This window comes from Pantherophis guttatus, chromosome 3, assembly GCF_059756535.1.
Source record: "Pantherophis guttatus breed Tessera chromosome 3, ASM5975653v1, whole genome shotgun sequence".
NCBI lineage: Eukaryota > Metazoa > Chordata > Lepidosauria > Squamata > Colubridae > Pantherophis > Pantherophis guttatus.
The window spans coordinates 124,618,733-124,643,443 of NC_142065.1; the positions used below are offsets into that span (position 1 = coordinate 124,618,733).

At 38.8% G+C, this 24,711-nt stretch overlaps 1 protein-coding gene across 5 annotated transcripts in view; it reads right to left on the minus strand.

Moving 5' to 3' along the window:
• The window catches only part of ADCY2 (adenylate cyclase 2), a 156,383-nt gene that overhangs the window by 43,591 nt on the left and 88,081 nt on the right, over positions 1 to 24,711 (minus strand). For all 5 annotated transcript variants that reach the window (XM_034411782.3, XM_060691098.2, XM_034411783.3 and 2 more), the window contains 10 exons: positions 24,090 to 24,238; positions 21,522 to 21,633; positions 19,965 to 20,092; positions 16,589 to 16,747; positions 15,644 to 15,776; positions 15,232 to 15,408; positions 7,422 to 7,465; positions 2,636 to 2,716; positions 1,606 to 1,675; positions 196 to 293 (listed from right to left, as the gene is read on the minus strand). In XM_034411782.3, coding sequence (XP_034267673.2) covers positions 196 to 293; positions 1,606 to 1,675; positions 2,636 to 2,716; positions 7,422 to 7,465; positions 15,232 to 15,408; positions 15,644 to 15,776; positions 16,589 to 16,747; positions 19,965 to 20,092; positions 21,522 to 21,633; positions 24,090 to 24,238 — 1,151 coding nt within the window. The remainder of the gene's footprint in view (positions 1 to 195; positions 294 to 1,605; positions 1,676 to 2,635; positions 2,717 to 7,421; positions 7,466 to 15,231; positions 15,409 to 15,643; positions 15,777 to 16,588; positions 16,748 to 19,964; positions 20,093 to 21,521; positions 21,634 to 24,089; positions 24,239 to 24,711) is intronic.

Here is a 24,711-nt window from a genome sequence, read left to right on the forward strand (position 1 = left end):
TTTGAAGAAAGACAAACTGAGAAGAAAGGAGGAACAAAGGAAGGTGGTGGTGGGAAAGACAAAATAAACATAAAGTAAACCTTTTTACTAGACATAAAGTAGAGTGTATTAAAAAAAAAACTGCCAGTATGATGGGATTATAGACAGGTCCAATTCATGGATATAAGCAAAGAACAGTATACATCACTCACTTACTTTGGTAGCACTAGAATCTGCACAAGAAAAATGCAGAAGAATATAAGACAGGCACAGGTTACATAGTACTTGAATGCAGGAAGGGTTGTTGCTCTATACTAAAAGAAAATGAGAGATTATTTTTAAAATATCAAAATATTTCTTCATTAAAAATGACTACAAGTAAGTTATAACACCTATTGAATTTTAAAATATTTACTTATATGAGGGTATCCTTTATTTAGATAACTTTATGGCTTTAAACAAAAACATTGGAAGAATTAAAAGATGATGGTTGATCAGAGTTATTAACTATGATAGATAAATTAAACTTCAATATCCAGAGGCCACATAATTGAAAATTCCAACTGCTGAAATCCAGGAGGGAAGAGCCATCCATAAAAAATCCTGAACAAGTTCCATGCCTTTGATGACCTCTATCAATTAATTCACTGTGATTGATGACAAGCTACATTGGTATGGTGAACCTGAGCCAACATGTCTTTTTCAAAGCATCAATAAGCATTACGAAGCTTCTTTATTAATTACATTTTCTATATTGACAAAGTTTAAAAATGTTCCACAGAAATGAAACTCTCATAAATTGTTCATTTTGGGATACATGCTATTTGAATTATGGAACAATTTCTACAGACAACCATATTGAAATGCATAAGAGCAGCAAAAGTACTGCCATGGATTGCAGTACAGGAATTTTCCAATCAATTGTACCTTGATCTTTCAGGAAAAAAAGCAGGCTTAATGGGTTCATAGGATCTATTAACCTCCCACACATGAAAATGAGTAACACAAATTGATTTTGAAACTCTGGGATGATTATTCCTATTCCTGAATAAACCAAGATACTTTAGATGAATTGTTAATGAGGACTGAGGATAACTATATCATAGGTGGCTGTCATTCAATCACTGATATCATTCAGCTCATTTCTGAAAGAGGGTCAGTACCTATTAATAATCAACATGATGCTAAATACTTTGATTTTCTAGATCTATTAGACTTCTCTAAAAGCTGTTATAGCATTAAAATCATTCAATTTCAGTTACTTTTATTAATTAGATCCTTTTTTTTCTTTTGCAAAATTCTGACTTAAGTAATAGTTAAATTGAAGAGTATGCAGGAAATGCATCATTTTCTGATAGCCAAGAAATATAGCCAAAGTTTCACCTCTTCCTATTTGATTTCTGTGTTTTTTCTGTAATTTTTTCCCCATGTGCAAACCCAAATTCATGCAACTCTATATCAAAGATGAAACTATATATATATATAAAGAATCTAATCTCCCACAACATTAAAAAAAGTCACACATTTTCAGGTATGAATAACTATAAACTACATCCTTTTTTCTTATTGACTAGAGAATTTGGGAAATATATGTAAAATAGAATTTATAATTTAAATATAACTCACTTCTTTTTCTAAGATTTTATTGTAGAAAAGCAATGATATTCTTTGAATATCCTCAGATTTAAGCCACTGCCTAGAAAAGAAAAAGAACCATAACAGCATTATACATAAGCTGCTAATATTTTTTCTGGAGTCTTGGATAAGAAAAAATAAACCTGGTTCATAAAGGAAATCAAACAGTTGGATGTATTTATGTAATAGAAATATACTAGTTCAATAGCAATTTCTCTTCTTTAGTGGGGTCAGTGAATAGGAACCATAGATCTCCATCAATCTATATTGTCCAGGCTTCTAAAATGGTACCAGTCTAAAAATGTAATGTAAGGATGATTTCTAAAGTTGGTGGCAGTTTTAGACTGCCATCCTTGTGAATAAGGGATGAATAATGTATTGTAATAAGAAGCATTTAACTTAGCATCAATAATTAATTTTTATATGTAAATTTCATGATCTCCATCAGGGGTGTCAAACTCACATCGTCGCAGCGTTGTCACATGACGTATCAGGATTTTTTTCCCCTTCACTAAACCGGGCGTGGGCAGCGCGTGATGCATCTGGCCCGTGGGCCGGGTGTTTGACAGCCCTGATCTACATAGAGGCTCACAAGTCAAAATAACGTCTTGTATTGTATCCACAGTTCTATGTAACAATAAGTACCCTAGAATCCTGCTAAAGGAAGGGAAGGAATGTAAATATAACTTTGTGCAGGTTTCAGAGCTAATGTGATCAGAATAGATATTCAGTTCTTCTCATCTATTTTTGAATAAAATGTTGGTCACTAAATTCCAGTAGATCAGCAAAATATTGATTTCTTGTCCAACAGACAGTTAAGTCATAGAACATCTTATATTTTTCTGTTCTGTATTATCATATAATCTGGGAAGAAAGGTAACAGTCAGATTCCTATTTTGAAATAGGCTCCTCTAACTCCAGTTCAAAAAATTCTGCCTTCAGATTTCTCAAGGAGCTTCAATGCTTACTTCCATAATATGAACAGCAGTGGTACAAACAACAACTTTGTGGGCAAACATACTTTTGAGCATTTATTCCATCAATTGCTTGAATCATCCTTTCATTTAATTCCTCTTCAAATTTTTTCTTCTGAGATTTTGTTCTGCAGAGATAAAGTAAAGGAATGAAGTTAGCATCCTGAAGGATGAAATTTAAATAAAATACAGGTAATTCTGAATAACTGTTCAAAATTGCAATGGCCTTGGAAAAAGTTACCCATCCTCAAAATTGTGACTGTCATACACCCCTTGCGGTCACAGGATCGCACTTTGGGCAATTGTCAACCAGTTTCCATTTACAACCGTTTGCGGTATGTGCTGTTACATGATCACATTTTTCTTATTTTTTCCTGCAAAAAGCACCGATTGGGTTAGCTGGATTTTGATTATGTGATTCGTTAACGACTATGGTGACTTGATTAACAGTCATCATAAAAAGAGTCATAAAATTGAGTCCAGCCCCATAGTGACTCAACTTACAACCACAAAGACTTATGGCCAAATTTTCAGGCTATACTGTGGTCATAAGTTGAGGACTACCTGTAGCCCTGGTGGCACAGTGGTTAAAGTATTGCAGGCAAACTCTGCCCACAGCCTGGAGTTCAATCCTAACGGGGCAAATAATGCTTACATTGGAAACTGCCCAGAGAGTGCTATAAAGCACTATGGGGTGGTATATAAACCTAAATGCTATTGTTACCTATATGGCATTCATTAGGACAAACAAAATAAAAGCAACGAGAAAAGCAGAAAGAAGGCCAATATATTACTATTCCTATTTCCTGTAGCAGGCCAGCACAGATTGACATATATTGTAGTGATCTGTACTTGAAATCAGCTTTTCATTTTACAATGTAATGTTAAATATTGCTGATGTGACTGTACACTTACATAGCGTACACCTATTTTTATTTCAGTCAAAAAGAGCTGCTTGATAAGAACATAAATTTAAATACTGGATTTTAATAATTAGACTCAATGGCTTTAGCAATGTTATAATGGAATCTCAAATGAAGTGATATAATTATACATTTTGTTTCTAATGAATTTGGAAAATTTCCTTGCTGTTTCTATAACATCATGGAGTACAAAACTTGGTATAATATAGCTAATTTTATACTCTTTGTCATGTGGGACAAAATAGTCAGGATTGGCCTAGTCAAAACTTGAATGGGAGACTATCAAAGAATTTCAAGCTGCGAGTTAGATGGGGAAGTTGAACAAAGCTCTTGAGAAAAGGCAGTAGAAAACCACTTGGTATATTCTAGATAACTAGCTTGACTTAAAGCTATCATAGTTCTAGCAGATGTATTTCTATGGAGCTATAGATGTTAACATATCCTTTTACAATGAGTTGAGAAAAGATTAAATACATTTTTATAATTGAAGGAACAAAGAATGTAAATAAAGCTGAAGGATGATTAGCTGCTGCTGGAGGGGGGCAGGGCTACCAATAATCAGGGCTCAATAGGCTATGTGCAGATACATACTTTCGGAGTGTAAGATGCACCTTTTCCCACCCTAAAAGGGGGTGAAAATTTAGGTGCGTCTTATACACCGAATGTAGCCCCGCCCACCCACTTGCCCCCACCCTTTGGCCTCTGCCTCACAGCAGTTACCTCCTTACAAGCAAACAGCAAGAAAAAACAGCTCCTTTCAGCTTCAGCACAGGCTAATTATAGCACAAGTTGATTAGATCCACCTCCCGACGCTCAGCTGATTTGCTCTCAGCTATTTTGCCCAGGGCTCTGCTGCTTGCTGCAAGGAGGCAAAATTAGGCAGAGGCAGAGGGAGATTTCTTTTTCTTCTTTTTCCTCACCAAAAAAGGTAGGTGCAAACAATGGGAAATTTAGGGCAAAAGAGGAGAGTTCAAGATTTTAAAACACAAAAGAAAAAAAGGAGAAAGAAAAAGGCAGAAATAAAAATGGGAAGGGAGAAAAAAAAAGAAATGAAAGAGAGAGATGTTATAGAATTGAAATATAAATAATAGTAAGAAATAAATGGGAAATCATTATTGTAAAACTGAAATAAATAATAATTGGAATATTTGTCTTTGTATTTTTGAAATCTAGACAATGGTAAGTTTTTTTTATTTTTTTTAGAAATATGAATATGTATAAACTGTAACAATTGAAATACCTTTAATGGTATATGGTGGTGAAAGTAAAAAGGATTAAGTTGTAGCTTGGATAATAGCTAGATCAATTAGGGAAATTGTAACAATTGAAATATTTTTAATTATATATTGTGATGAAAGTAGAAATGATTAAGTTGTGATTTGGAGGATTATATGGGCAAAACTATTTGGGTTATTGGGAGAGTTTAAGATGTGAAAATGAGTAACATAAGGGCAAAGCTCTATTTAACTAGGAAATTGTAATAATTGAGATATTATTAATTGTATATTGCGTTGAAAGCAGAAATGGTTAAGTTGTGGTTTGGAGGAATATATGGGGGAAATTATTTGGTTTATTATTATTGGTAAATATAATTAATTGATTTGTAAGATATTGGATTGCATGGAAATAATTGGAATATTCATGTTCATATTGATTAATATACAGAATGATAGTTATATAACTAATTGATTTATATTAAAATGTTGAATTTGTATTAAACAATTGTAATATTACATAATTAACCAATGTGAGGATGGATATAAAAATAGATGACAATGGGAAGGAGTATAATATAGAATAGAAGGGAAAAATTGAATTTGATTAAGATTAGAGATGAGGATGAAGGGTAATATTGTTTTTTTAAAAAAATAGATGAGGAATAAATATGGCAAAAAGGAAATATAGAAATTATAAATTTAATTGAAATGACTAAACACTGTTTAAATTTGTGAACCGGCCAAATACTCTATTCAAAGAATATACATTGTATGTTTGTATATGTGTTTGTCTAAAAAATAAAAAAAACTTTTTATCAAAAAAAAAAAAGGTAGGTGCGTCTTATATTCTGAAAAATAAGGTAATCCATATGTGTGACTCCCAAAACTATGATGAAGACTTTATTGGGTCATGAGGGTTGCCGTACAGAGAATGCTACCTTTTACGAGCTTCCTTCCTTCTTAACAATTCTCTCTTCTTCTTTTTTAAAATAATTTCTATTAAACAGTTTGTCTTTAAAAAAAGACCTTCTTAACAATCCTCATTTATAAATTTTACTAGAGAAATAGTATGCTAATCCTATTGCAAGTGTAGTGGGAAATCTCTTGACACTTATTGATTAGGCTTGTATGAGCTTTTGAAATATTCAAATGCTTAAGGACAAAAGCCTAGCTTCTTTGAAGAAGAGAAAATGTTAGTTTGTGAAACTAAAATTTCAGATAGGATCTAAGACAGGGGTGAAATCCAGCAGGTTCTGACAGGTTCTGGAGAACCGGTAGCGGAAATTTTGAGTAGTCTGGAGAACTGGAAAATGACACCTCTGGCTGGCCCCAGAGTGGGGTGGGAATGGAGATTTTGCAATATCCTCCCCCCAGGAGTGGGGAGGGAATGGAAATTTTGCAGTATGCTTCCCCTGCCACATCCACCAAGCCACGCCCACCAAGCAACACCACACCCGCAGAACCGGTAGTAAAAAAAATTGAATTTCACCACTGATCTAAGGGCTAAGCAAAATCAGTCACCAGGGACAAAGAAGCTAAAGAAAGATCTTCAGAGCAGAGTGAAAAGGGGGCATGAAAAATAGAGTAGAGGAGACTACTCTGAAAGAAAGAAGGTTAAAGAACTTGAGAATATTTAAGATCAGAAGCCACAGAAGGGAAGGAGAAGAAAATCTAGCAAGGCTGATTAACAGATAAGATAAGTAAATGAAGTACTGATCTGAAAAGCAGAATTAACTATGGTTGATGAAGAGATGCGGAAGATGAATGTGAAGCAACGAGGAGGACTAAAGAAAATAAAACTTATAAACTATAGTGAATGGAAGGAGGTGGTCTGACAAAGAAAGTAGCCAGAGAACACAGAACTGCTAACTATAGTTTTAGAGTCATTATTAAAGAGAGATATCCTATAGCATTATTAACACCATCATTACAATTCAATAACTTGTCTGAATTTCACATGTTAAACTATTTGGTACACAGTTTTAATGTTTTTAAAAGTCACATCAGTAATACTTTGACAAGATTTCAAAATAATTTCAAAATAATTATTATAATTACTCAGTCTAGAACATATCTTTTTGTTTTGCTGATGATTTCATTCTACCAACAAATTCCTATTAATAAAAATACCTAATATATTTCTATCTTGCCTAAATTAAGCTGATGAGGTTTTATAATATTTGAATTACCATATTTTTCGGAGTATAAGACGCACCTTTTTCTCCCAAAAAAGAGGGTGAAAATCTGGGTGCGTCTTATACTCCAAATGTAGCTCTGCCCAGCCTCTCAAATGGAGATTTGAAAGAAGCTTCAGAAAAAAACCTCAGAAAGAAGCTTCAGAAAAAAAGCCTCTGAAACAGAGGTTTCAGAGGCTGAAAAAAAAGCAAGGCACAGAGCTCTCAACCAAAGAACCTGTTGCTAAAATTCACCTCTGGGAACAGTTAATTGGGGGTATTCTGGGAGGCCGATCCACCCGCCAATCAGCTTTTTTCTTATTTTCCTCCCCAAAAACTAAGGTGCAGCTTATACTCTGGTGCATCTTATACTCTGAAAAATTTGGTATTTCATTTATCGTCTTACCTTAACAGTTACACAAAATTATTATAACTATTAAAAAAATATGCTTGTGTAGAATTACTGAGTAAACTAGCATGGTTTTCCATGACACTGAGGTCTTTACAAGTTACACATACCTTTCTCTAAAACGCTGGAAATTATATTGACCCATAGGCATGTCCTAAGAGAGAGTAACACAAAGTATCATCCAGATATATAGAACTATAAAATAGTTATTGGATTCAATATACAAGATTGCACTATAATACAAACTATTTGTCCTTTTTATATACCTTTATTAAAAAAATTTAAAAGTAAGATTAAAAACTAATAAGAATTAATATTTAGAATATAGAAAAAGAAACAGAAAAAAGAAAAGGACAAACCCAAAAGTGCAGGAAAGGGGCTTTGGTTCATACCTGACATGCACCTTCTCGTTGAGTGGAGAAAGCAGCCAGGAATGGGTTGTGCTCCGTTCAGACGAAGGACTGAGCCTGTGCAAAGTTGTTAAGTCCCGTCCTTGTTGCCAGGGACTCCCAGCTTACGGTGAAGACAAAGATAACAGATTCGATGTGTTGGAACAAGGTAAGGATAGAAAGGAGGAAAGAAAAAGACCAGACAACCAAGGGAGAGTCTGGCTTCTCAACGAGAAAGTGCATGTCAGGTAAGAACCAACGCCCCTTCTCCGTATTGATGGAGACAGCAGCCAGGAATCAGATATACCAAAGCTTGCAGTCCCAATTACGGGTGGGCCCTAGTCTGGTCCTGGGACTCCCCCCTAGTATGAACACTTTGCAACACCCTGCGGCCAAAAGCAGCCTCAGCAGAGGCGAACTGATCTATCTTGTAATGCTTGATAAAGGGTGAAGGAGAAGTCCAGGTGGTCGCGCTGCATATTTCCAGCAAGGATGCCTGCGTGGCCCATGCTGCCAATGTAGCTGCGCTGCGGGTCGAATGCACTGTTACACGAGTAGGCCGCTGCAGAGAACGCAGATCGTAAGACTTGGCAATTGTCTGGCGGAGCCACCGGCCAGTGGATGGGATGGATACCCAATGAAATTGGTGTAAAAGAAACAAATAAGGATTCTGTATGGCGGAGGTCCTTAGTTCTCATTAGGTAAATACAAAGAGCCTGGCGGACATCCAGGGAATACCAGCACCTCTCCAATGGGTGGGCTGGCCGAGGACAAAAGTTGGGAAGAATCAGTTCCTGCATCCGATGAAAGGTAATGTTGATTTTGGGAATGAAAGATGGGTCGAGTCGAAGAACCATGGTCACTACATATGGAGAGGACGGCAATCTCCGAAATTCTTCTGGCAGAAGTGATTGCCACTAAAAATGTGACCTTGCAGGACAACAAAGGTAGACTGGTCATCCGTAATGGCTTATATGGAGGTCCAGTAAGAGAATTCAGGATGATAGAGAGATCCCAGGTGGGATACCAATGCATGACCTGAGGTCATACGTTAGTAGCCCCTTTGAAGAACCGTTTAGTCGTGGGATGCTGAGATAAAGAGGAAGTTAGAACAGATGATAACGCTGCCACCTGCCGCTGAATGGTGTTGGGCAAGAAGCCTCGGTCGAGACCATCCTGCAGAAAGTCCAGGATTTGGGTAATTAATGCCTGTATAAGAGAAATTGATGCCTGGTTACACCACGAACAAAAAGACCACCAAGTGGCCAAATAGATCCATTCCGTGGCTGGCCTTTGCGCAGCCTGGATAGTATGGATAACTGTGGAAGAAAAGTGGGTTCCTCTCAGAGCACACTGCTCAAGCGTCAGGCAGTCAGTTGGAGCCACTGAGGATCTGGATGAACAACTGACCCCTGGCTGAGGAGAGCGATGGTCTGGGGAAGTCTCCAGTGCGGTGCTATGGACAGGGTCTTGAGGTCTGCAAACCAAGCCCGTCGAGGCCAATGCGATGCGACAAGAATGACATCTGCCTTCTCATGCAAGATCTTCTGCACCACCTTTGGGATGACAGGCAACGGGGGAAAGGCATAAAGGAGATCTCTACTCTGGAGCGTGTCAACGCCCTCCACCCGCAAAGTTGGGAATCGGGCATAAAAGCATGGCAGCTAAGCATTCTGCTGTATGGCAAATAAATCCACTTCTGGAAGACTGAACTGTTCTGAAATCCATTGGAAGATGGATAGGTGTAGGTGCCACTCCGCATGATCGATGGTTTGACGGCTTAGCCAGTCGGCTTGTACGTTGGCTACCCCTGATATGTGTCCCACCTTCAGTGAGCACAGATGGTGTTCCATCCAAAGACCCAGTTTCCTAGCTTCCAACATTAAACTGGACAACCTGGTGCCTCCCTGGCGATTTCTGTGCGCCTTCGCGGTCACATTGTCAGTGAGAACCAACACGTCATGATTTGTGACCAGGCATTGGAAATGCCGAAGGGCAAGAAAGACGGCTCACAGCTCCAGCCAGTTGATATTGTGTTGTTGTTCGCGGCTCAACCAACAGATCTGAGCAACCTGTGACTGGAGGTGCGCCCCCCAACCGAGAAGACTGGTGTCCGTGGTCAATACTAGTTAAGTTGGCTCGTGGAACAGTTGGCCTTTGGAAATTGCTGGAGACCGCCACCAGGTGAGGGAACGTCTGACTCCAGGTGGAACCTGGACTTTTGTTGAAGAAGAGCCCTTTCCCGCCTTCTGAAAGGGCAATAAAACCACTGAAGATCTCGTAAATGGAGTCGTGCCCATGGGGTAATCTGAATAGCTGAAACCATCTTACCTAGGAGCGTAGATAGCAGCACCAAGGAAACCTTGGAACTGCTCTGTACTACCCTGACTAGCTCTTTGATACTGGCCTGCCACTCCAAGGACAAATAAACCATCCCTTCTAGAGAATCAATAATCACCCCAAGATGATTAATGCTAATAGTAGGGTCTAAGTGACTCTTTTCCAAGTTAGGTGAAAACCCGTGCTCCTGGAGACAGGAAATGGTTACCTGGAGATCCTCGAGAGACTGACGCCTTGATGAGGACTGGATCAAAATGTCATCCAGGTAACATTGCACACGAACAGGCATGGCTCGCAAATGAGCCGCCAGAGCGGCTAGTACCTTTGTAAAGGTATATGGAGCAGAACAAAGGCCAAAGGGTAATGCCCGGTATTAATAATGCTTACCGGCATAACAAAATCTGAGGAATCTACGATGGGGTAAACAAATAGGAATATGTAAATAAGCCTCTGTGAGGTCTATAGAGGTAAGGAAGTTGCCCTTCCTGATGCCAGCTAGAATAGACTGTAAGGACTGCATCTTAAAACCATGATACACAATGTATCTGTTCAGTCTCTTAAGGTCCAAAATAGGTTTCCACTCCCCCCCCCGAGGACTTAGGCACCAGAAATAGAAGAGAATAAAATCCACGCCTTGCCTGATCTGCAGGAATGTGCTGGATCACTCTGATGTCCAAAAGATGTTGAATTGCCAAATCCATAAGTATCTGCTAATTACTGTCCTTTGAAACAGGACAACTGATAAAAAATTCCGGAGGGGAGGAAACAAATTCAAGGGATAGACCAGATCTTACTGTATCCCAGACCCAATTGTCGGAAGTAAGATTATCCCATCGGTCAGCAAAAAGAGCTAATCTGCCCCTGATGGGAATATCTGACTTATAGTTAACACTGGCGCCGGAATGAATGATCCCCTCCCCCTCGAAAGGGCCGTTGTCCTGAGAAAGATTTACCTTGGGCCGGCCTGGCAGACTGTCTAGCTCCAATGGTGGACATTCCCCAGGAATGGGCTGCGCCCCAATCAGACGTTGTAAACTGCAGCCTGCGGTAGGGAGTAGAATAGCGGAAGTCCGACTTGCATTGAACACTTGGCAAAATCTTTCTCTTATCTTTAGTCTCCACAAGCAGTGGATCTAGTGGCGATCCAAATAAGTTACCTCCCGCAAAGGGAGCTGAGATGAGGCGCCACTTGTGGTGGGCATCCGCTGGCCAATGTCGGAGCCAAAGCATCCTGCGTGTCACCACCACCGCCGCCATGGACTTGGATTCCCAGAAGGAATCTCTAGAAATTCAAAGACAAACCAAACTCAGAAATTACAAGAACCCGCAGGATGTAAGAAGGCTGATATCTTAAGCTGCTCCGTTTTTAAAATGGCTGCCACACAGACTTGTAAGGGTAATGGAAAATAGAGCTCAAAGCTCTTGATTCAGGTCATCAGAGCGTGCTGCGATAAAGGCCAATAATGGAGCGCGAGGCTCCTGCACAGCTGTGCTTGAACAGGAAGTCTCAGACACAGACAATGATTCATGCAAGCTCACAGTATGTGGGCTCAGAATAATAGGGCATATATGCCTAGCAGACCAATAAAGCTGAAATTCAGAGCAACAATTCAAGCCACCATGTTGGGCAAGTAAAAACACCCCAAACAGCCTCCAATTGCTTTCAGGGAGCACGAAGCTCCTATGCTAGAATGAGGCCCGCAGGCGCTCACAATCCACGTGGCTCACAATGTTGGCCTCAAAAAATGGATCTCCAAAATGGCCACCCTCCATTTACACCGCAGCTCCTTAAATCTGTTTGAAATGGAGCACGAAGCCCCTGTAGACTAAAGCAAGCCCCTGAGTCAGGCAATGAATTAAAGGAAGTCGAAGCCCCCGAAGCCCTGCTGGATCAGTGTTGGAGATCCAAGCCCCAGGCATGGTCCATGGACACTAATGCTGGAGCGTGAAGTTCCTGCAAACTTGCTGACAATTTTTGGAGCGCGAAGTTCCTGTATGCGCACTGGGCAGTTTCGGAGCACGAAGCTGCCCATGGAGGCTTAAAATGGAGCGCAAAGCTCCTGCACTAATTTTTAACCAATTTGGAGCGCAAAGCTCCTGTAGCCTCCTCACTCAGCTTCTTCTCTGGGAACAATCTCAAGCCCCAAGGAGAATTTTAAAGGTAAAACTGCTCTAAGCAGCAGGTCAAAGTCCACCGCTAAGAAACTATCCAAAGGAAGGAAGGAGAAAGACTACTCACAAATCCTAAAAGAAAAGATAATTCTTCCAAGGAAAGAAGGTGAGGCAACAGCCAGAATAGGGAGAAAGTTCCAACACAACCATCCAGTTTGAGGACTGAAAGCTGGGAGACCCTGGCAACAAGGGCAGGACTTAACAACTTTGCACAGGCTCAGTCCTTCGTCTGAACGGAGCACCCATTCCTGGCTGCTGTCTCCACCAATACGGAGAAGAAAGAAAATATAAAAACAAGTAACTTCTAATTTTCTTTTTATATTTCATGTTAAATGTCTATTAGGGTGTTCCAATCAGCATGCAAGCTATTTGTCAATGAACACTTTTTCCATTTCCAGTTCGAAATAGAGATTCTTAATTCTTAATAGAGATTTCTTTCCTTGATGTTGAATGTTTGCACTGAAGTCAGTCCTTGCATGAACAGAGTGTATTTTCCGATCTTCTGCAGTCTATTTGATTCTGATGAAGTCTACTATTGACGTCCATGTGCAGACTTCAAATTTATGTTCCTTGAAGCAGGAGTTCACAATAAACAATTCTCTTCTTAAAAGTCTTTTCATCTCCTATATTATTGTACTTCTCTAATCCGATATTTTGATGTTTCAGATTCCTTCATTTTCCCATTAATTAGCAGCATGCTGACTTTTCTTGATTTTGTACTTAACACCTCTTGTAATGTGTCACAGAATTCCTCAGGGTCTTTCTCTTCTCTAGTTGTAGCAAATGTATATACAAATGCATTTGTATAATGGAGCCAGATAAAAATAATTAGCTATCTCATTTTGAAATTCATTGCCATTTTATTGTTCACACAAATTCCTGCTGTGAATTTAAGACTGAATTAAATTGGTCCATTGTGATCCATCTAAGTTCACTTTTTCCTACGACATGCAATTTGCTAAGTTTTAGTGCCTGCTTTGCTATTGCGTTGACAATTTCAAGTTTTTTTTGATCGGCGATTCTCACATTCCATGTTCTGACTGCATGTCACTATATAGCAAAGAACATCTATTTCAATACTGGCACAAACATTAATCAGAGTTCTTTGTAGCTTTGCTCTGGCCCTGTCACCATCTCCAGATCTACTGTACTTGAGGAATTTCTGTGCTCTTTCTAAGTAACTACCGTGCTTTCCTGAAAATGAGACCCTGTCTGATATTTTTTTTGAACCCTGAAATAAGTGCTTGGCCTTATTGCCATGTGCTCAAAAGCCCAATTGGGTTTATTATCAGGGGATGTCTTATTTTGGGGGAAACAGGGTAGAGAAATGCCACCCAACCTGGAGAGGAGAGGGGTTCATCAGCTGGGACCAAATAACATTTCAATATTGCAACTATTTCATTCAATTTTCCTGGCAATAGCTAAGGAAGTGTTTGCCCTTGCCTTCTTCTAAATCCACTTTTGACGTTACTAGCAGGAATAACTCTACAGGATCTCACACAATGAGCAACATTCTTATGCTCATTGAAGCAATTGAACCCTCCCACCATATTTATTTATTGTTTATTTATTGGTTCGATTTATATGCCACCCTTCTCCAGAGACTCAGGGAGGCTTACAATGCATTAAGCAATAGCCTTCATACTTTTTAGTAGGGCTTTCGCCCTCCCCCCCAAGCGGTGTTCTTTTTTATATAAAGTCAGCTTATTGCCCCCACAAACCGGGTCCTCATTTTACCTACCTTGAAAGGATGGAAGGCTGAGTCAAAACCTTGAGCCTGGTGAGATTTGAACTTGCAGTAATTGCCGGTGTTACTTAACAGCACTTTAGTCTGCTGCGCCACCAAGGCTCAATATAAGGTAATAATTTCCTAGGAGGAGTCTTAAACAGATATTACATTTTATTCCATGTTTTAAAATTATGCAGCACTGGTGTTATAATGGGAACTGAGAATAAGGTAGTCCCTGACTTACAATCATTTGCTTATTGCTTGGCAACTGCTCAAAGCTATGTCAGAACAGCCCCTCCCCCCAAGGTACTTATGATATGGTTCTGACATTCTTTCGGCTGCCTCCGCCTTGGTCATTTACCACATATGGGGGATTAGAGCCAAGTTGGTGCATTGGTTAGAGTCCAGTGCTGCAGGCTGCTTCAGCTGACGGCTAGCTGCAGTTCAGCACTTCAAATCTCACCAGGCTCAAGGTTGACACAGCCTTCCATCCTTCCGAGGTGGGTAAAATGAGAACCCAGATTGTTGGGGGCAATATGCTGACTCTGTAAACCGCTTAGAGAGGGCTGTAAAAGCACTGTCTACATGCTTTTGCTATTTGGCAACTGGCCCACATTTTTGGTCGTTTGCAGCATCCCGTAGTCACATGACTGTGTTTTATGACATTTAGCTGAGAACCGGCATTTCCTTCACATTTTTGGTAAAAATGCCCCATAGCAAACAATAGGTTCACTTTACAACTGCTACATTTGCTTAATGATCACCACAAAAAAGACTTATAGAATCTGGTCACTCATGTAGGTGATCTGCTTTACAATAATCACAACCTATGATCGTAATGGGCAAACTCTATTATAGTTGTAAGTTGAGGACTACATGTAGTGGTTTTTAAATTTTCTGCATAAGTAGAAGTAAGTAGTAGAAGAAAAAGAAGTAGAAATAAGGTAAGTCTATGACAGCTAGAAAAGCACTAACACAGGAATCAAATGCTTTACAGAAACATGGCCTCTGCAGGCTTAGGCACTATTTAGTCAATTATTTATTCATTGTAATTCTAATATATTTAACAATGGCAGTTCTCCACCCAATTTTCTGCCGTTAGTATATAGCATTATTTCAGGATTGTAATATTATCTGAAGAAACAATGCCCAATTCTGAAGTTTATTGACGGATAACAATGCTAAAAAGGCTGCTGGATTATTCTTAGGTGGGTCCCAAAAAATCAGGCTAATTAGTTCCATTCCAAAAAAAGATATTTTAGCTATTTAGAAATATACAAAAGCTGATACCATGGTGCTGATCTTGCCATTTTCAGTAATCATACTGTCCCGATGGTGCAAATGAGCAAATGGCTTAGCTGCTCCCCAAGATTCCAAGTATCTAGTCATACGAACAGAGGCTCTCATTTTAGCTCCTTCTAGGGTATTTCGGGGTCGGAAATGGTGTTGTGGGCTTCGTTTTTCTTCCTAATTTGAAAATAAGTACAAAAGAGACAAAAGGGTGAAATCAGCATTGACCACTTTCCTAGAAAACTGACTTTTTAGCCCAGTGTCCTATTCAATATTTTTCCGTATTAATTCCCCACTTTTCAGAACCATTCCAATCAAATCTTTGTCACTGACTGCTTGTAGGTTATCAAACATACACACTTCGTTATAGTATGAAGAAAAACAATGTATGAAGAAAAACAATGCTATTTACCTTAGGATTGATTATAAAGAAGGTTTTCACATTATGTTCGTTGAGGTATGGATCCCTTGCATCACCATCCCCTTCTTCCACTTTGTACGCTCCATTCAAGTGTGCCAAGGTGACTGAAGTAATGTGAACACGGCTGAAATTATGGTTTATTTTAAAGTGACCATTATACAACATTAAGAAAGTAGCATTTATTTTCCTTTTAGTTATAGCTGAGAATTATTTCCTCAAGATTTAGATACATAACTACATAAGGAATGAGTAATAAGTAATGGAAATATAGTAAATAATTCAAACTGAGATTTGATTCCAATGATGAGACTGTAACTAAGGCATGCCACTCTATGTGTCAGTGGTGGAAGCATTTGAGTGGATTCCTTATGGGACATACAATGCTGGCTTGTTAAGGAAAAGACTCAGAAACCTTCCTCATGTATATCATTTTAATTTGGTAAGAATGTGATTCCTCCATTTGTAATTTGACTCTCAGACCCAAGCTGACTGTTTTAATGAAAGTCAAGCCCACTTTTAATCTATATTTCAGAAAACATGATTTTTAATATTATAAATGCTTGCTGAACTTGATAAATTGTGGCGATTGAGACACCAATAAACAATAGTTTCTCTATTTAACAGAACATTAAATCTTAATATTTGAATGTAGCTTCAAAGTCTTGGATCTGCCATGCATACATAGAACAGCATACAGTACCTTCAAACACTATTCAGTTTCAATAAATGGAAGAAATCTGTATTTGCAGTAGTTCAATTTGCAATACACTGGGTGAGTAGTATTTTTGGATTGATAAATATGTGCAAGCATCAACATAATTGTATAGTGTCCTGTTTTATGACCAAGTAACACCATAACAATCTGAAATTACCACCAGGTTTATTCTCTATATATGAAATATATCAAAATACATATAAATTAGATAATGATCTTACCCAGGAATTCCTCCAGCTTCCATATGATTGGCCAGTGTTACATCATGTGACCACACATCATATTGCCATTTTTGCAGTCCAATCACACCACAAAGGACATTCCCAGAGTGTACTCCCACTCTCATATTAATATCAACTCCAGTTGCATCTCTCACCTTCCTATTATTGAGAAACAATACATGGAAGAAGTTCAACATTAGTCTTTCAAAAGTCAAACCAATACCATACAATTTGTGATAGGCAACTCTAGAAATTTTAATAGATATGCATTTGCAAACTATTTGAAATAATGAAACTATTTTAGCCATTTTAAGTGCTGATTTAATGTTTCTCTGATTAATATAAACATTTAAAGATATATATAGAGCCGAGGTGGCACAGTGGTTAGGGTGCAGTACTGCAGCTACTTCAGCTGACTGCTAGTTCAGCAGATCAGCGGATCAAATCTCACCAGCTCAAGGTTGATTCAGCCTTCCATCCTTCCGAGGTGGGTAAAATGAGGACCCAGATTGTTGGGGGCAATATGCTATTTAGTATACTGTCTTTGGTGTAAGTCGCCCAGAGTCCTCAGAGAGTGGGCGGCATAGAAATATTAATAATAATAATAATAATAATAATAATATATATATATATATATATATATATATATATATATATGTGTGTGTGTGTGTGTGTGTGTGTGTGTGTGTGTGTGTGTTTCTTCTAGCCAGGTTTTCCCTACGTAGCCAAGGTTTTTTTGTAGCTCCAGCTCAGTAGAATCACATCTACTCGGTTCTGGGCTTTTTTCCTTTCTAACACCTAGCAAGCTCTAACTGCTAGGTGGGAGACCTAAATAGATCCATTTCTAGCTCGTTAGCTGTCATCAGTAGGCCACACCCATATCCTCCCTGTAAAGGCACAGTATCAATTTTCTTACTTCTTCGTAGGGTTTATGTGTGTTTTTCTTCTAGCCAGGTTAATCTTACCTTTTATTTGGTCCCACCCCCAATTTATTGCTGCCTCCTGAGTCCCAGCTGATGACTAGAGGGAAAAAAACTGTTTAAACTCTTGCCGCGGGGCTTCAAAGGGCCGTCCTACAGCTGATCAGTGTTAAAGCAAACAAATGAGTCGGGTCGTAAGTGCGAGGACTGGTCGTAAGTGCAAGGATCTTCCAGAAATGACTCTGACCAACTAGCCATGCCCACCTAGTCACATGACCTCCAAGCCACACCCACCAAATAAGCCACGCCCACAGAACGGGTAGTAAAAAAATTTAGAACCCATCCCTGGAGTGTAGGTCAAAATATGAAAACTCCAAACTATTGTTTAATCTGCAATAAATTAGTTGCTTGAACCTTGGTTCCTGTGCTCCGATTCCCTCCCTAAATGTCACTTATCAGATCAGTTCAGGCTTAGGAGTGAACAGGAATAGCGAACTATACAGGACCTACCAGTTAACTAAAGAATTAAGCCTGCAATTGAAAAAACTAATTAAAATTGAAAAAGGAGCTTCATGGATAAACACCTTGATTAAGATTTGATTTCCTTTTTCTTATGACCTGCTTTTTGAAAAAGCCATTCTTTTGTGTTAGTTTGTTTGGCACTATGGAAAAAAAGCATTTGGATTTTGAATGAATAGCAGCAGTTCTCCGAGATTCCAGAGAGGTTTGTTCCTCCAGCCCTAACAGGAGAGAATCAGCACTGAACTAGGAGTTTCATTTTCTGCATATCCACAGTTACTGTTTAAAATACATTCTACCATTTTATAGGAGCTTCCCTAATGGTGGGTTGCTACCGGTTCGCCCAGATCAGCAGCAGCGGGAGGCTCTGCCCACCCACCTGGATGCTTCTGTGCATGCGCAGAAGCATTGCACGCGCACACACGAGTGAACCAGTAGCAAACTAAATTGAAACCCACCACTGAGCCTCCCCTCCATTTCCTCGGACTAAAAAAGGAAATAAGCAATACTCACCTTAGAGAGCAGGCACTCCTCTCCCACCCCCAACTCAGATGAGTTTGCCTGCCAAATGATAAATCTGCAGGGAAAAATTGAAAGGGAAAAAAATCCCCTTCTCTGTCCCATTGTTTTTCGTGAATCCCTACCTATATTTCATTATTCTGAGCAGCTATTCTCAATAACTTGAACATTAAGACTAGATTGCATTGATAATTTCTAACTGCTTCTTCAGTAGTACCAAGATCATTTTCTCAATAGGAATTAATTTCAGAAAGTTCATGATGGTTACCTTTTAAAATACAAAGGAGGAAATGAGGGAATTAAATGTCTGTGGAAAAGCAGCAGCATTGCATTTAACTTGCACATTAGCACAAATTAACTTTACACCTAATCCACAGAGTTAAGGCAAAACTGTTGATTGCACAACAAACATTTGAAATGGGTAACATGCTTAATGGGACATCTGATAGTCTGAGCTTTGCTGATGGCTATGTAGTGGGCACCTAGCAATTGTTAAAAGCTGTAATTAAGACTGTGAATTTCTTCATGAAGTTAAACAGAAATAACTTCAGAGACACAGGTGGTCTTCAAAGCTTATCTCCTCGGCAGAGAATGAGCATTTTTTTCAGTTTTATATCACATATTCATTTAAGAAGCTGTTTTATTAGCCACGTGTCATTCAGAATGCGACTGACAAGCACTCTTCAGAGGCTTCTAGCAGTCCAGATGCACCTTGCAGGGGAGATGAGAAGCATAAAAAAATAATTAATAAATAAATAATAAACAACAAATAAATAAATAGGCGTATTGACAGAGGGCAGGGCGATCCATCCTCTTATGCTGCCCTCCATATGCAGGGGGAAATTGTCTACCATGGAGAGCTTCCTATAGTTGTGGAAATTTTTTATTACTGGTGAACTCTACATATTTCAAAGAAGTGTGATCATTCCCACTACACTGAATGTAGCCAAATTTATACTAAGCTTTTTTTGCAGAACACTTTCATGCCAAGACTTTTTTCCATATTCCACATCAAATAAATGTGCCTCCAGAGATTAGGGTTTGCTTTTGTTCACTCTGTATAATTCTAAATAAATAAAAAAATTTTAGTTTTTAAAAGACTTACATTCTCCTAGTCTAAATTATGCTGCATTGTAATGTTTTAATGTTTATATTTTAAAACTTATACTTTCGGTAACCTTAGGAGTTCTTTCCATGTTTGAATAAAATAAATAAACTTTAATATCCTTCACTGCCATAATTTCAGGACCAAAAAATTCAAGCCACCCAATCAGATTTAAGTTTAAAATATTGAGCTAAAAAATTAGAATTTGGGAAAGAGACATAGAGTAAACTTTTCCTATTAAGTTTTGTTTCATAATTATGAAAGAAAGGAATATTTTATATATTTTAAATATATATGTAACATATTTACTCACTTTATAGCTTCACACATATCCAGTCCCATTTTCACACAATTCTTCGCATGATTTTGTAGTGATATTGGAAGGCCAGACACACAGTAGTAACAGTCTCCTAAGATTTTAATTCTCATACATTCATTTTCCTAAAAAAAAAAAAAAAAAAAAAGGGGGGGGGGGGACAGGGGTGAAGGAATCAGTTAGGAGACAGTCAAGGCAGCAACATAAAGCTTATCAGCAAAGCTGCAGAACCTGATGCACCTGATTGTATCAATTGTATTCCATCTAAAAATACGGAGATGACTGGGCCAGAATGTTCATAGCTGAAATAAACTCCAGGGCTCTGTGCTTCCCCATTTCCAGTGACCTATTTTTCCTGAGTTATGAAATCAGAAGCATGCTCAAACAATGTTGTCTCCAAACTCCAAAGCCAATACTCCTTCTTAATGGCACCAAATTAGACAGGTCTTTTGGGAATAGACTTGAAATTTTAACTCAGAATATTTGTTACCATCTCTATTTGAGCACTTGCAGGAATACCGACACTTTCCAAGCTATAATACTATATTGTTACATTACTAATCTCTTTTATGGGATAAAATTGGTCCTTTAAATGAAATCTGAGCATTACTTGAATTCATTCAAAATTTCATTGCTCCTCTAGGGATCCTTGACACATTCAGTAATGTTTGGGGAGATGCCTAAAAGACAGCTTATTCGCCAAAGTTCTTCTTATTCTGCTATTCTCCATAACAAGGAAACCAGGGAAGCAAACCAGGTCATGTTCTGAATTCACTATTCAACAATCAGCTGATGTGGCAATGCATGTGCACATCTAACTGCTGTGTCATGACAAATTCCCTATGCCAAGACAAGGAGACGTCAAGGATGCACCAATTCCTCTAAGATACTTGGTTTTTTGCAAAGCAACTTTAAACGGCAAAACCTAAATTTTGATAGAATTTAAATGAATAATTTGGCTGTCAGTCTTTACAGAAGAGTGGCAGAGTAGGCCAGTCAAAGAAGAGAAAGCAAACTTTGGAACATATGCTTCATCTACTGTGACTCAATCAGGATGACAAAGGTTATTAAAACTATTGTTGTTATTCAACAAACTGAGCCTTAGAGTAATGAGTAATATTTCTAAGACTCAAAAACATTGCCTTGCAACACCAATATATACCTGCATATAAATAATGAACAGTTCAAAGTGAAGAAACGTCTAACAGAACAAAGGGTTTTTCTTCCAGGTCCCCTGATAAAACATTACTGCATTTAATGCATAAATTGTATTTTTTATTATTTCCAAAATTTTATACTGTTTTGTCCTCATTTTTGTTAACTGAAAGTGTTTCAAAGTAATTTATTTTCTCCCTCCTTATGCCAGGATGTGACAAAAGCAACTATTGCAAAAGGGACAACTGTATTTTTAGAAAAGCATTTTTGGAGGCTGTGAAAAAGCAGAATCTAGGAAAGGCTACATTTTCCTCATGCCATTGTTACCTATTATGGTTATAAAAATACAGTGGCAACATTATAGTATTAGCCACAAACAAAACTTTGATACATACTTACTTTTGCAATTTGATCAAACTTGCCAAAGAGTTCATTCAGCATATGCACCAGTTCTCCAGGGGAGCAATCACTAGCCAAGCGAGTAAATCCCACAATATCGGCATATAAAATGCTGCACATAAAAGAATTTAGCATTGTTGATTTTTTTCAAGTAAAAAACAATATTTTATGTTAACATTCATTTAAAAGAACCAGGAATGGGGAATGTTCCAAATACCTTATCAGAAACAAACACACTTGGCCACCAAGAATTTTTTGCAAAGGATTTACAAAGAGCCAATTTTACACAGCTATTTTTAGTGGATTGGTCCTGTGTGTGGTGATTTTATCCCAGACGTCGAAAACTATTCTGGCAGGCCTCCAGCATTCATCAGGCTTCATCTAGAACTAGGCCAGCTAAAGTCTCCCTTCCCTGGCACCTCTAATGGTACTCCTGCAGATATAGTCACTGCTTCCATTTTCCGAAACCTCAGTAGTAGTTTGAAGGGGACTGATGGTTGTTTTTATTTTAATGTTAAGAGCAAGGGGCAAAAAGCACAATCCCACCTTAGGTGTTACAGATCCTACAGTAGCAAAAATCTTCTCATCCCTATTTCATGCTAATGTAGACCTACCAATCAGGACTGCAAAAATCTGAATAACTGCCAGACTACAACAAAGAATGGCCACCTAGCAGTGGTGAAATCCAATTTTTTTTACTACTGTTTCTGGGTGTGGCTTGGTGGACATGGCAGGGGAAGGATACTGCAAAATCCCCATTCCCTTACCACTCCTGGGGGGAGGATATTGTAAAATCTCCATTCCCACCCCACTCTGGGGCCAGCCAGAGGTGGTATTTGCCGGTTCTCTGAACTGCTCAAAATTTCCGCTACCGGTTCTCCAGCACCTGTCAGAACGTGCTGGATTTCACCCCTGCCACCTAGCTATAAAGAGAAATTGGAGTGGAATGGGTGTGGAATGAGTCAATAGCCTGCCGTTTTGCAAATTTGGAGGCAACTGACAAAACTCATCTCAGTTTTGCCCGTTTTGTTTCCTTGGTTCCTAAAAGGTAGCTGCTGGAAGGCTATTCAGTGTTGTGGCCTCTCGGCCACAGGCCAAATCAGAGGAGGAGGAGTTGCGGGAGTCAGAGTCAGCATCAAGGCAGCCTGAGAGCTCCAAGGGGGAAGAGGGAATGGATCTGGCAGAGAGAGAGAGAGAGAGACAGAGATGGAGTCCATCAGTCCTCAGATGGAGAGTCAACAGCCCCTCAAGTCTGGTGGTGGCTTGAGGAACAGGAGGAACAGCTGGGTCCAGTGCCTGACGCGCGGATGTGCAGAAGGCAGAAGAGAGCAGTGGAAATATGTAGGCCGATTCTTGGGAAGGAAGAGCCACCGCTGCTAGCGAAGCCCCACCCTAGCTCTGAGGATAAAAGACAGGGGGCGGAGATTAATAGATGTGGCAGACAACTATTCATCTCCCAGTTGGATGGACTTGTTAGCCTGTGGTGAAAGAGAAACTTTTGCTGGGACTGCTGGCACTCCTAATAAAGGAATCTTTGAATTAACTTCAGAGGGTTTGTCAAGTTTGGGGACCTGGGTCAGAACATTAAGGAACAGCTGCAGAGCTGAGAAGATAGCTTTCCGTTTCCTAGTCCTCACACAGGAGTTGAGAAGGATGCATGTCTCCAATTTCCTCCAAAACTATCAACTTTTCAGCAGTTTCAATCCAGTGTATAACTGTGCCAGACATAAATCATACCAGCTTTTCAAATTCACTAAATGTCACAAGAATGCAGAGGTTTAATGATATAGAATCACTATTCTACTGTTTCCCCATTCCTTCTACTATGAGCTCGGAATGTGGCTGATATGGGCAAAACTGATTATTCCATTTATTTCTAATGACAACTCACCATATCCTTGTGACAGAGACACATTCTAGCTTTGCTGTCTTGAAAATCAGCTGAATTTGGGTTAGTTAATCAAACTGACTGAAGCTGTACCATCAGCTAACTTATTCTTTTTACATTCCGTATCTACTATATAAGCCATAATTTCAGCCTGCAGGGTGCATTTTAATTCAATATCCCCAACTAAATTCAGTTTTTTCCAAAAATAAATTTGTTGAAGTTTTACTGTACATTTTCACAATGTTACATTTTAACCATCTTGTTTATATGCTTTTACATTAGTATCAGAGAAAAAATAGAAAAAAATGAGCCAATTTCTCTAAGTTTTACATTAATGAAGAAAATACTAATTTTGGTGCTGCCGCCGCCAATTTATTTATTCATAAAATTTAATGGCCACCCATCTTATCATAGGGTAACACTGGGTGGCTTACAGTCATTAAAATATGTTTTACATATGTATTTTAGTACATTAAAACATAAATAAATTAAAATCAAACATTAAAATTGAAGGACAGGTGGGGAGGGTGGGGATGGAGTGGAAGGAAGTGGGATCAACTGTTACTTGATCAACCACCTCCATTGTGCTGTTCTCCCATTGGGATCCCAAGCCATTGGGGCCCAGAGCCCTACAAAAGGATATGATCAAAACAGTTCCAAGAACTGGCTTCAAACAATACCTTACATTGGTGTGTCTTTTGACATACAAATTGTGAAAGTTGTTTGTACTTTCCAGCTGGCCTGCTTTGGGTCCTTGTAACCTTTGAATGATCTCAGCTTTCATTTCCATAGCTATGTGAGCAGGAAGCAGAGAAAGCAGAAGACGTTCCTGGTTTTGAAAATAAAAGACAAAAAAGTCCAGGCTTCCACTATTTTTAAATAAGAAAAAATTGCTAAGGAAAACCATAATTTCTCTAGGGATGCTTGGGGCAAAACAGTAAGTGATGTACTATCATTTGTATGCCTTACTAAAACATTTGAAAGCAGTGGTTCACTAAGCATTTTAGCCAAACTGTTATACCACTTGAGGCATTAAAGTAGTCACATCCTTTGCAAGTTTATGTGGCTGCTTTAAAGGCTGGCTCCAGTTTATTAGTTTATTGATATACTGTAGTAGTCACAGACAATATTTCTCCTGGGACTACTAGAGAAGCTGCAGTTAGATACAATCTCAGAAGCAACTATGACAGCCTTGCAACAGCCAAAAATACTTTAATGTTGAAGAATGGCATATGCTTTGCAAAGCTCCTCTTTTTAATGTTTTGCAAGGCCTAATCATTCGTAATCTTCCCTTCAGTTTTC